This window comes from Eretmochelys imbricata, chromosome 1 (assembly GCF_965152235.1).
Source record: "Eretmochelys imbricata isolate rEreImb1 chromosome 1, rEreImb1.hap1, whole genome shotgun sequence".
In the NCBI taxonomy this organism is placed as follows: Eukaryota; Metazoa; Chordata; order Testudines; family Cheloniidae; genus Eretmochelys; species Eretmochelys imbricata.
Genome location: NC_135572.1, coordinates 261,370,092 through 261,383,232, shown reverse-complemented (window position 1 = coordinate 261,383,232; position 13,141 = coordinate 261,370,092). Strand labels below are relative to the sequence as shown.

General features: G+C 46.9%; 1 protein-coding gene across 1 annotated transcript in view; it reads right to left on the bottom strand.

Moving 5' to 3' along the window:
• The window catches only part of RFX4 (regulatory factor X4), a 107,537-nt gene extending 94,620 nt beyond the window's left edge, over nt 1-12,917 (bottom strand). Inside the window, exons 1-3 of the mRNA XM_077833337.1 lie at nt 12,841-12,917; nt 12,253-12,329; nt 10,435-10,521 (exon numbers count right to left, since the gene is read on the bottom strand). Coding sequence (XP_077689463.1) covers nt 10,435-10,521; nt 12,253-12,329; nt 12,841-12,917 — 241 coding nt within the window. The remainder of the gene's footprint in view (nt 1-10,434; nt 10,522-12,252; nt 12,330-12,840) is intronic.
• Nucleotides 12,918-13,141: the final 224 nt, after the last annotated feature.

Below are 13,141 nucleotides of genomic sequence, written 5' to 3'. Positions count from 1 at the left end.
ACTGGTTTCGGTTACATCACAGTAAAATCAAGAAACTGAGATCTGAAGGAGCTGTTGCTGGTTCCAGAACAATAATATATATGAATCCTGCAATCATTTTTCATTCCTTTCTAACACTTGGAAGCAGTGCTTAATTTATAATGACAGGTTTCAGAGTAACAGCCGTGTTAGTCTGTATTCGCAAAAAGAAAAGGAGTACTTGTGGCACCTTAGAGACTAACCAATTTATTTGAGCATAAGCTTTCGTGAGCTACAGCTCACTTCATCGGATGCATACTGTGGAAAGTGTAGAAGATCTTTTTATATACACACAAAGCATGAAAAAATACCTCCTCCCTCCCCACTCTCCTGCTGGTAATAGCTTATCTAAAGTGATCACTCTCCTTACAATGTGTATGATAATCAAGTTGGGCCATTTCCAGCACAAATCCAGGTTTTCACACACACACACACACACACACACACACCCAACCACACACACAAAACCACTCTCCTGCTGGTAATAGCTTATCTAAAGTGACCACTCTCCTTACAATGTGTATGATAATCAAGGTGGGCCATTTCCAGCACAAATCCAGGGTTTAACAAGAACGTCTGAGGAGGGGAGGGGGTAGGAAAAAACAAGGGGAAATAGGTTACCTTGCATAATGATTTAGCCATTCCCAGTCTCTATTCAAGCCTAAGTTAATTGTATCAAATTTGCAAATGAATTCCAATTCAACAGTTTCTCGCTGGAGTCTAGATTTGAAGTTTTTTTGTTGTAATATCACAACTTTCATGTCTGTAATCGCGTGACCAGAGAGATTGAAGTGTTCTCCGACTGGTTTATGAACGTTATAATTCTTGACATCTGATTTGTGTCCATTTATTCTTTTACGTAGAGACTGTCCAGTTTGACCAATGTACATGGCAGAGGGGCATTGCTGGCACATGATGGCATATATCACATTGGTGGATGTGCAGGTGAACGAGCCTCTGATAGTGTGGCTGATGTTATTAGGCCCTGTGATGGTGTCCCCTGAATAGATATGTGGGCACAGTTGGCAACGGGCTTAGTTGCAAGGATAGGTTCCTGGGTTAGTGGTTCTGTTGTGTGGTATGTGGTTGCTGGTGAGTATTTGCTTCAGGTTGGGGGGCTGTCTGTAGGCAAGGACTGGCCTGTCTCCCAAGATTTGTGAGAGTGTTGGGTCATCCTTCAGGATAGGTTGTAGATCTTTAATAATGCGTTGGAGGGGTTTTAGTTGGGGGCTGAAGGTGACAGCTAGTGGCGTTCTGTTATTTTCTTTGTTAGGCCTGTCCTGTAGTAGGAGACTTCTGGGAACTCTCCTGGCTCTATCAATCTGTTTCTTCACTTCCGCAGGTGGGTATTGTAGTTGTAAGAATGCTTGATAGAGATCTTGCAGGTGTTTGTCTCTGTCTGAGGGGTTGGAGCAAATGCGGTTGTATCGCAGAGCTTGGCTGTAGACGATGGATCGTGTGGTGTGGTCAGGGTGAAAGCTGGAGGCATGTAGGTAGGAATAGCGGTCAGTAGGTTTCCGGTACAGGGCGGTGTTTATGTGACCATCGTTTATTAGCACTGTAGTGTCCAGGAAGTGGATCTCTTGTGTGGACTGGTCCAGGCTGAGGTTGATGGTGGGATGGAAATTGTTGAAATCATGGTGGAATTCCTCAAGGGCTTCTTTTCCATGGGTCCAGATGATGAAGATGTCATCAATATAGCGCAAGTAGAGTAGCGGCGTTAGGGGACGAGAGCTGAGGAAGCAATGTTCTAAGTCAGCCATAAAAATGTTGGCATACTGTGGGGCCATGCGGGTACCCATAGCAGTGCCGCTGATCTGAAGGTATACATTGTCCCCAAATGTAAAATAGTTATGGGTAAGGACAAAGTCACAAAGTTCAGCCACCAGGTTAGCTGTGACATTATCGGGGATAGTGTTCTTGACGGCTTGTAGTCCATCTTTGTGTGGAATGTTGGTGTAGAGGGCTTCTACATCCATAGTGGCCAGGATGGTATTATCAGGAAGATCACCGATGGATTGTAGTTTCCTCAGGAAGTCAGTGGTGTCTCGAAGGTAGCTGGGAGTGCTGGTAGCGTAGGGCCTGAGGAGGGAGTCTACATAGCCAGACAATCCTGCTGTCAGGGTGCCAATGCCTGAGATGATGGGGTGCCCAGGATTTCCAGGTTTATGGATCTTGGGTAGTAGATAGAATATCCCAGGTCGGGATTCCAGGGGTGTGTCTGTGCGGATTTGATCTTGTGCTTTTTCAGGGAGTTTCTTGAGCAAATGCTGTAGTTTCTTTTGGTAACTCTCAGTGGGATCAGAGGGTAATGGCTTGTAGAAAGTGGTGTTGGAGAGCTGCCGAGCAGCCTCTTGTTCATATTCCAACCTATTCATGATGACGACAGCACCTCCTTTGTCAGCCTTTTTGATTATGATGTCAAAATTGTTTCTGAGGCTGTGGATGGCGTTGTGTTCTGCACGGCTGAGGTAATGGGGCAAGTGATGCAGCTTTTCCACAATTTCAGCCCGTGCACGTCGGCGGAAGCACTCTATGTAGAAGTCCAGTCTGCTGTTTCGACCTTCAGGAGGAGTTCACCTAGAATCCTTTTTTTTGTAGTGTTGGTAGAGAGGTCTCTGTGGATTAGTATGTTGTTCAGAGGTATGTTGGAAATATTCCTTGAATCGGAGACGTCGAAAATAGGATTCTAGGTCACCACAGAACTGTATCATGTTCGTGGGGGTGGAGGGGCAGAAGGAGAGGCCCCGAGAGGCCCTATTTTCGACGTCTCCGACTCAAGGAATATTTCCAACATACCTCTGTATAGTGGTTTTATAGCATGTGCGGGGGGGGGGGTCTCATAAAGAAAAGGTTAAGAACCACTATAAAACTGTGTCACAACAACTGTTTTTCTGCATGTAAAAGCCAGGGCCGGTGTTAGGGGGTAGCAAGCAGGGCAACTGCCTGGGGCCCCACACCATAGGGGGCACTGCAAAGCTAAGTTGCTAAGGCTTCAGCACCAGGTGGTGGGGCTTGGCCCCGGGCTGCAGTCCCATGTGGCAGGACTTTGGCTTTCTGGGCCCTCGCAAGTCCAGTGCCAGCCATGGTTGGCAGACCCCCTGTAACCTGCTCACAGCCCCCCAGGGGGCCCCAGACTTCTGGTTGAGAACCACTGAGCTAGATGAAGGTAAGTAGTTACCACATCTCTCACTCTTATGTAGCCATGGTGAGAATCTGGCCCCGAGGGCAGATCCTGTGTTCCTTGTACAGGCTCGGAGTTTCCAAAGCACCTACGTGACTTAGGAGCACAAGTCTAATGGACTAGAGATGGTTGGAAAATTGACTTTTTTCAGCCCCATGAAAAATTTAAGTGAATTTTCCCCAAAATTTCCAGGGGACAATTTAGACTTTTCATTGAAAAATTGAAAACCAAACCCAGAAAAAGTTTCAATTTTTGGTAAAAATTGAATTTTCTGACAAAAAAAATGCAAGGAAAGCAGATACTTTCAGCAAAAAATTTCATTTAGCCTAAAACCCAATTTTCTGTCAAAAATTTTCCACTAGAAATTCTTTTGATCAGCCCTACCATTGTCTTGCAATGGAAGCTGGACTGGTAAATCACTTTTGCTTCTGAAAATCCCACCCTATGGCAAAACAACCAGGGAAGCCAATGGGTACATTTTATGGGTAAGGACAATGAGGTCAGGCAACTTTTGTCTGAACTCTAATTTCTAATGACTTTGAAGATGCACACAGCAAAGGAGAATGCTCTGAGAGTTCTCTACAGATTTAGATTTATACATTCGGTCAAATGGAATTAGTCCTTCAACTATAATTGAATGCCCTAGAGACTGTCTAATTGTAATCTTCCTTACACTACTAGTATAATAGGATAGCATACACTTTATGAAAGATGTGGACAAATAGGAGAGTCCATAGGAGAGCAAACATGATAAAAGGTTTAGAAGACCTGATCTATGAGGAAAGGTTAAAAAAACCAAACACTGGGCATGTTTAGTCTTGAGAAAAGAAGACTGCGGGGGTGGGGGAGGGGGTTGATAAGTTTACAATTATGTTAAGGAATGTTATAAAAAGGTCTCTGGTCAATTCTTTTCCATGTCCACTGAAAATAGGATAAGTAGTAATGGATTTAATTTGCAGTAAGGGGAATTTAGGTTAGAACTTTCTGACTACAAGATTAATGAAGCACTGGAATAGGCTTCTCAGGGAGGTTCTGGAATCCTCATCATTGAAGGTTTGTCCAACCTATTCTTAAAAACACCTGTCAGGGATGGTCGAGGTTTACTTGTTCCTGCCTCAACACTGGGGGATAGACTTGATGTTTCAAGGTTCCTTCCAGCCCCACATTTCTATGATTCTATAATTCTGCCACAGAACATTAAAGCTGAAACCTTCAGAAAACCCTAAATTGTAATATCCCATCCCCAAATCCTGCTGTTCTGTAGAATATGCCAAAGCAGAGGAAACAATAAAAGTTATTTCATTTCGTTTACTTGACAGGAGATGATGCCATTCCCTTTTACTAGAATTTTTGAACAATGGGAGTGCAGGTATTAGAAAACTGGAAGCTGATAAGGCATTAACCTAGAACACTGATGCTAGGCCAAATACTATGTGCCAGCTATGCGCAGAAAAGACCCTGAATGCAGGGTAAACAGGGTAAGCGGGGGCGGGGGGGGCAGAGAAGCTGGTCAATCTGCAGCTACACAGTTCGACTAGTACTAGTCATCTCTGTCTTCCACAAAGAAGCAGGGGAGTACAGCAGCCTTGATGGGCAGGGTGGGGGAAGAGGGAAAATGGCTGGGGAAAGACCCCTAGGGAAAGACCCATTTTCTCAGGCTGTGGTCTTGGACAGGGTATTGGTTTTATGAGCATAATCTAACTATAGGAAAGATGTGTCGGGGGGAAATGAACTCTATAGCTTTTGCCCAAAGCCTCACTAAAAGCAAAACCTTGGAAACAAGGCTGGGAAAACTATAGTGAAAGGCAAACAGGGTGCTCACAAGAACAAACATTCTTTCACTTGAGATAGCACAAGACATGTACAGATCCAGACAAAACAAAATACACCAATATGCCATTTCCTGCCTCACTTTCCTCTCCACTCTGGAGTGTTCTTCAGGATTTGGGTCAGTATCTTTCTGGAGTTCCAGGTCCCCTCTTCAGAACTCCCCTCCTTCAAGATGGGCTTCTCCTCTTTATCATAGAGCCGCCTGACCTGGAAGAATGAAATCCCAGAGGGGAAACTTGGCCCTGCAAAGACACTGACTCACACCCTGAAGAATACTCCAGGATGAGGAGGGAAGTGATGGAGTGAATAGCATATACGTATTTTATTGCTCTGGCTGGATCTGTATAGTTCTTTTGCTATCCAAAGTAAAGAGCAATTGGTTTTGGAACCTTTGCACAGTCTGTGTGTTATGTGCTTTCATCTCTCTCGTGTCCCCGAAGGGGTAACCATAAGCCACAGTGCCCTCAAAGTTGGTGCTCTGGGAGGGGCATGCTTAAGCTACTGGAGAGCCTGGGCAAGCTGGCTCTAGTCACAGGGCCTAGGCTCAGCTCTCAGAAGGGGGTGCTGGATAGAAGATCTGCACCCCAGGAGTGTGCCTAGACACCCAAAGCCAGAGGCAGTACCTGGGCTCTGCTCAGACACAGGAAGCTTAAAAGCACAACGGCTCAGTGTGTGGGCCCAAGACAGCAGCCTGGTGTGTCTCTGGCAGGGGCAGCTTTACCAGGGGCTGTGACAATAAAATCAGCTGACAGAACTCACTGCCACAATTATCACTAAAGTCAAGAACTAAACAGAATTCAAAAAAGGCAATAAGACATTTATATGGACAAAAACCATCACCAGTCACATTACATGGCGGGGGGGGTGGGGAGGGAAGACTTTTAAGGGATATAAACCCTTCTGCTTCAAGGCATAACCCCACCTCTAATTAACGTGAAGTTAGGAAGAAGTTTCTCTCAAGGATGGATTATACCATAATTGCCCACTTTGTGGTTTTTTGCAACTGTCTTCGGAGATATCGGATATGAGACACTGTGGAAGACATGATACTGGATTAGATGGGGACCTCAGTTCTGATTAGCTATGGCAATTCCTTTCTACAGATATTTAAGAAAAATGAGAAAAATCTATCTGCTAATTTAGGTGCATTGAGTCAATGTCACTTTTATGGCTGTGGGTTTTGCAGCCACGGCTTCTGTGGGGGTCTGCAGGCATGGCATCACAGAAAGTCCTGAGGTTCAGAAATCAGTCCCAACGGTCTGAATAAGTACCCTTAAAACTGCTGTGGCTGAGGTGAAAAGCCTGCAATTAGGTATGGATGCTGAGCCAATGACTTCACATCAGCCCAACAAGCTACCAGATATATGAGTGACTGACACACACTCATACAAGCTCCTTTCACTCCTCATGTATTTAAAGGCACATCGGGAAGTGGAATCAGCACAGAGACACTTGAAATATGGCACTTCTTTCCCTGATCCTGATTCTCAGAAGACCCATTACAATACACTGATAAACAATGGAATACAGATGGAAGACCCATTGCAAAATACTGATAAACAATACAAATGGAATTTCCTTGGCTCACCAATGAAGTGGCCATTTTAGATGCTCAAGGGACACCTGGGAGTTAGAGGAGGTTTAATACTTGCCATAAAGCAAAAGAACATTACCCAAAGTGACCTCAACACCAGTTAACTCCACCTGTAGTGGAAGGACTAGCCAATCAAACAAGCCCAAACCTGCCCAGCACCAACATACTCTTTGCAGATCCAGAACAGAAAACTCTGGAGTAAGAGCTACCCGTACTATAGGGCATTAATCAGACAGGGCCTGATCCGGAGCTCAAAGTTAAAAGAAAGAATCCGACTGGCGTGGACTAAGGGCCTGATCCAAAACTCACCAGAGTCAATGGGAGTCTTTCCGTTGACTTTGATGGGCTTTGGACTGGGCCTGCAGAGACCGTGAGCATTCTGAAAAGCAGGACTGCTCAGCGTTGAACTCTTTGGCTATTAGGAATTAGGTCATATCAGGCGTCACTTGAAAGATGGCTATACTCAGGTTTAGCACACAGTGTGAAATTGATGTTATAAGCATAGGCGGCGAGTTACGTCTCCATGTGGTGCCTTAACACCAGCAATATTCAGAGCCCAGGGGCCCAGCTCCACCAATATTTGGGGCTGGGTGTTCCCCCAGCCCCACCTGCCACTCCCCACCCCCTGTGCCTTCCCTGAGTGTCCCCCGGCCCCCTCTTGCTGCCCCCAGCCCTCCTGCACGCCCCCCCGGGTCCCGGAGCAGAGCATCCCTGTCTCTGCCTCTTCCATGCAGCTCCATGCTGCCTCCCTGCAGCAACTGCTGCTGCAAGGTCCTAGTGCCCCCCATCTCCACTGCCTGGGCACACTGACCCTGAGCCTGCCCTTGCACCTCAGACCCTTCCCTTTTCCGGCAGGACCCTCCACCAGCACAGGGGGCCCCTCTGCCTGCAGTCACCTCTCCTGCCCCATGCTGGGCAAGGAGGCAGCCCCATCCCCCACCCCCAGTGAGGCTACAGTCAGGGGCAACAGCAGGGGAGGAGGTGCACGCAGCACCCCCTGGCACCCACCATGGGGGAAGCGAGGGAGATTCCTGGACCTGAGAGAGGCCCTAGGACCACATGCAGTGACAGTGGTGGGGGTGAGTGTGCTGCCGCGGGGGGGGGGGGGGGGCGGGAAAGGGGAGCTCCTCCCCCAGAGCTCGCTGCTGCCGGCAGGGAAAGGGCTGGGGGGAGTCCTCCTCTCTGGCCCCTGTCCCGGAGCAGCCTGCCTGCACCCCAAACTCATCCCCAGCCCTGCCCCACCCCAGAGCCCACACCCCCAGCCAGAGCTTTCACCCCCCCACCGCACCCTAACCCTCTGCCCCAGCCCTGAGCCCCACCAGCACCCCAAACACTTATCCCCAGTCCCAGCCAGAGCCCTCATCCCCCCGCACCCTAACCCTCTGCCCGAGCCCTGAGCCCCCTCCAGCACCACAAACCCCTCATCTCCAGCCCCAGCCAGAGCCCTCATCCCCCTGCACTCCAACCCTCTGTCCCAGCCCTGAGCATCTCTAACCCCGCAAACCTCTCAGCCCCAGACAGAGCCCTCACCCGCCACACTCCTAGTCTTGCCCTGAGCCCCTCCCACACCCCAAACCCCTCATCTGCAGCCACACCCCACAGCCCTCATCCCTGTACCCCCTCCCTCCGCACCCCCTCCCATCCCCAAGCTCCCTCCCAGAACCTGCACCCTGCACCCCAATCCCCTCCCCCAGCCTAAGGTCTGCACCCCAGACCTCCTCCCCCACCCAAACTCCCTCCCAGAGCCTTGGGCAGGTGGGGAGCTGAGTTTGGGCAGGGGCAGGTTCTGGGCACCACCAAAATTTCTACAAACCTGCCACCCCTGGTTATAAGATATTAATGATCTCTGTCTATATAAAACATGGGCAAACAAATGGTTGTTGTGAATCTGCCAGAATTATTTACAGAGAAACTCAGTTAGAAGAACTCCTTAATTTCTAAAATAAACCCTGGCAAATGAGTGGTCCTCAGCTAAACTCATCAGTTTGCTTCAGTGAATTACAGCATGTGTTCTCAATTTCGGGGTCACAAACAAGTGTCAGGAGGTTCCAACCATTCTTCTCTTCCCATATTTCTAAATTAGAGGGTTGTCCCCCTACAGCCCTGAGCAGAGACCCTGTGTAGAAAGGACCACTGAATTATTGTACTGTCATATCATCAATACCATAGCAACTGGATATCCTCAGAATATTTAATTCTCCCTTAATGCAAAAAGGGTGTGTGTGTGACGGGGGGGAAGACAGTCAGGTACATTGGATGCAAAATATGGGGTGGAAGGGTTGTTTTTCTTAGTTTTTAAAAGCATAGTAAAAAAAATAGCTTTTTAAAAAAATTCAGTTAAGAGTGTTTATGTTTAGACCTAAGCAATCGCCTGCAGGGTAAGAAATGCAAACATATATTGTAGCATGGGCTAAAACATAAAATGCAGAGATGGAAAATGACTTATGATGTTTATTTTCTCTCCCCAAATTGAGTACAATGAAAAGAAAAAACCCAAATGAGGAAAAGTAAATGCTGAATTAAAAAAAAAAATTTAAAGGGAAACACCTTAAAAATCATTTCTGCCTGATTTTTAAACTTGTTACAAGCAACAACTAAAATTGCTATCACTGAAGATAATTAAAATATTTTTCCTCTGACTAGATTTAAAATTGACACTGTCCCTTTAATAACTTAAGGTATTAGTAGCATTGGTAAGGGCATATTTAACATGTGATTGTAACCTCAGAGAGTCTAATTTTTAAACACATAATGTACACATTAGGAAGGATTTATTAAGCCACTGTTTATTGTTTTATTCTGCGTTCCAAGTGTCTGGTGGTCACCTGTCAAAAACAAAACAGATTTTGCTCTCGATCTAATCCTGACAGTTGCATTTTACAGGTCATAACTTTTTATACAGTGGACCCCAAATCCTGCAACCTATTCTATTCAGGCAGACCCCTGTGCCCACACAGAGCCCTACTGAAGCCCCGACTCCGAGTATCCTGATCTAACCAACAGACAACACTGCTTCCTCTTCAATACATTTTTAATGGGAGGCTAGCAAACATTCTAATGAAAAACATGTATAAAATTATCAGATATCACAGTAACCCGGCTCTTTGGACTACACAACTGAAACACTCTTTCATTCCAACAATGACTGGATTTGGAAACCTGAATATACACTATTTTACAGTCCTTAGATTGTAAGCTGTTTGGGGCAGCTGTCTGTCTGTACAGTGCCTAGCACAGTGGGATCCTGGTCCATGACTGGTGTCCATAGTTGCTACCACAATACAAATAATAACTAATAGTTTTAAATCCCGTGTATAGTGTAACTGCCTTTTTGTGCTGTACAACAAGATTCACTTCATTTACCAGATCATCAACTTGAAAACCAGCACAGTGCCGCTAAGTCTACACCTATGCTGCGATCCAAGGTGTGCTTGCCGTACTGCTAAAAATAGCAGTACAGATGCGGTAGCCCAGGCTTTAGCAAGGGCTGTACAAACATGCCAGAATCCAAGGTATGTACTTACGCTGCTAGCCCCTGTTGAAGCCAGTGACCCCATGTCTGCACTGCTATTTTTAACTCTGTCAACATGGGCATTCCTACCTGAACTGCAATCACCCCTTGTATTGCAGTGTAGGCCTACCCTCATTATAAGGCATGTAATTTTTTCTTTATATATTCAATGTCATGATGAAATAAAGATAGTTTTTGAATGTAAGCATCAGTGTTACAATGGCATGTTTAAACAAGTTAACTTCTGCACGTGGGCATACCCATAACCTCACTTAAATGGAATGAAAAATTACTTACTTTCATCATTAGAAACATTCCCCAGAGAGGTGTGACTGGAATACCGTTTGTTTTCACTTTCATTGAGACATCTTTCAATCCAGCTCTCTGCAAAATAACAAAATTGCTTTTTTGTCTTTTGTGTAAATACAAATCTTTTGAATGATCTGAAGTCTATAATACAATTAGGCTTGCCAACTTTCTGACTGCAGAAAATGGGAGGGAGTTGGGGTGTGTGGGGGGAGGCTCAGGGCTGGGGTGCAGGCAGGGGTTGGGGGTGCAGAGCGGGCTCTGGGCAGCACTTACCTGCGGCGGCTCCCAGAAGCAGCAACATGTCCTCTGTTTCCTAAGCACAGTGGCAGCCAGGGAGGCTCTGTGCGAGGCCCTCACCCACAGGCACAGTCACCGCAACTCCCATTGGCCGCAGTTCTCGGCCAATGGGAGCTGCAGAGCCGGCTCTCAGGTCAGCGGCAGCATGCATGGCCTCCCTGGCCGCCCCTGCACCTTGGGGTGCAGGGACATGTCACCACTTCTGCGAGCCTTGCGGAGCCAGGACAGGCACGGAGCCTGCCTTAGCCGTGCCACCAACCAGACTTTTAACAGGCCAGTCAGCGATGCTGACCGGAGCCACCAGGGTCCCTTTTCGACCAGTCAAAAACAGGACACTTGGCAATCCTAAATACAATCTTTTCTTCTTCAGTGCTTAGCCAGACAGTCGGCCGTAGCAATAATTTGCCATTTGGTCTGTTCCTGCACAACCGCAGAGGCTTGACAGTCCAACATCAGAACAGACTTGATGAACTCTTGTATTGGAGGTCTCCCCCCAAAGTCCAACCTGTACCTCATTGGGGTAGAGGAGGTGTAACATCTGAAGTCGGGGATTGCTCATTGGAGTTATGCCATCAGCGATAAAGGCTTGTCCGAAATATTACCTTGGCCATTATGCCAGGTGGCCAGATCCAGTGTAAACCCTGAAAATGATGGCTAACACAGGCGGCAAAGATGCAGGGCACCAGCTGCACCTAGCTACCCGAGGCAAAGGAAGTTAGAAAGACTCAATGGCTCGGGTTGCACAGCGTGAAGCCAGTACCGGCAGACTAGATAAAGGGTCGCGTTACCGCGCCTCCGTCTCATCACAGTGAGACGAGGCATTTCCCTGGATAATCGTTCGCTCTTCTCAATACAACACAGAACCACAGGTTTTGCTAGAGGCCTTTCGGCTGGATTTCACTCAAACCTTGCCCAAACCCACATACAAGCCGAATCATCTTCCCACCTTCAGCTATCAGATTTCTGTTTTAAAAAACTACACAGGCTGAGTGAGATGTGTCCATGTACATTAAGAGTCTTCTTCATGGAGACCAATAATTTCTCTGACACATAATTTAATATGACAAGACAAATCAAGGGCCCTGTTCTCCTGAAATGCTTTCAAAATTATGCAGGGAATTGAAACAAATGCACTATGCATACATTTCTAGGCCTCAATCTTGCAAAGACTTATGCATGATTTCAATGAGACTCTTCACATGTACAAAGTTAACCAAGTGTGCAAGTCTTGACAGGGTTAGAACCCACACAGAGGCCCAATCCTGGAATCAGATACACTCAGGTGGACACTTATCCCCTCACGAATTCCTCCTCCCAGCAGATACAAGGGTCTGGCCATGGAGCTCTGATTATAGGACTGTGGCCTTAGATGCCAGGTCTTAAGGGCAAGGATTGAATCTTCTCATGTGTGTGCTTGTACAGCTCCTAGAACAATGGAGCCCTGAGTCTGGCTGGGACCTTTGGACACTACTGCAATTAATGTAATTCTTCCTCTCTGGTGGAACTGACCATGGCCATAGGTGGGGTAGGAAGAGGGTGAACACAAGGCTGCAAAAGTAGTCCCATACTTGCAGCAGGTAGCAACCCTGCAGAGAAAAGACTAAGAGTAAGTGAAGTTAGTCAGACCCTGGTATGTAGCAGATAGCCAGGGCCAAGAGTATTGAAAGGGATCTGGATGACCACACACTCACTTTACACCACACAGCCTACATGAGAGACCTAAAACATTAATTTCAGGGTGCAGTGATGGGCTGGCGGAGGTCCAGGGGATGGTTGTCTGTGAGATTTAGCATCCTAGTGGGTAAACATGAGAGCACTGGCATTTTGCGGGCAGCTCACTGCATTGCTAAGTGTATCCTGTGGTTTTAGAATGCTAATTTGAAGGTATACTTTGAAGTTATAAAAACAGGATATGTACAACTTTGGTTCAGAATTTAATTTGAATCAATAAAGACGTAAGCAATCGTGGCCAGACAACACCCATGAGAGCAGCCTCATGCTCCCAGGTGCTCACACATGCACGCAACAGGAGTCCATACAGAAGTACTCAAGAAGGGCAACGTGAAGCAGCCAATCACATGTTTGCCAGGACCCTACCATAAGTCTTCAGTTATAGTTGGGCCCATGCTGTTCGAGCTGGTTAGCCCCTGAACCACAGGTCGCAGCAGCTTCATGTTGCACCACCCCATCTCTCTATTCCATCTGGATTCCTGAAAGTGCAGCCTTCATTCCCTTAAGTATGGCCACATTTGCATGCACCACCTCCCCTTTCTCAACTGTTTGCAGGTCCTGTGCACAGAGGCAACACATTCACCATTAGACTGCAGAGCACCCAAGAAGTATCAGACCCGTAATTCTCTCATTCCTAGAATTTACTCCCTTTGCAGATGAGGATTTT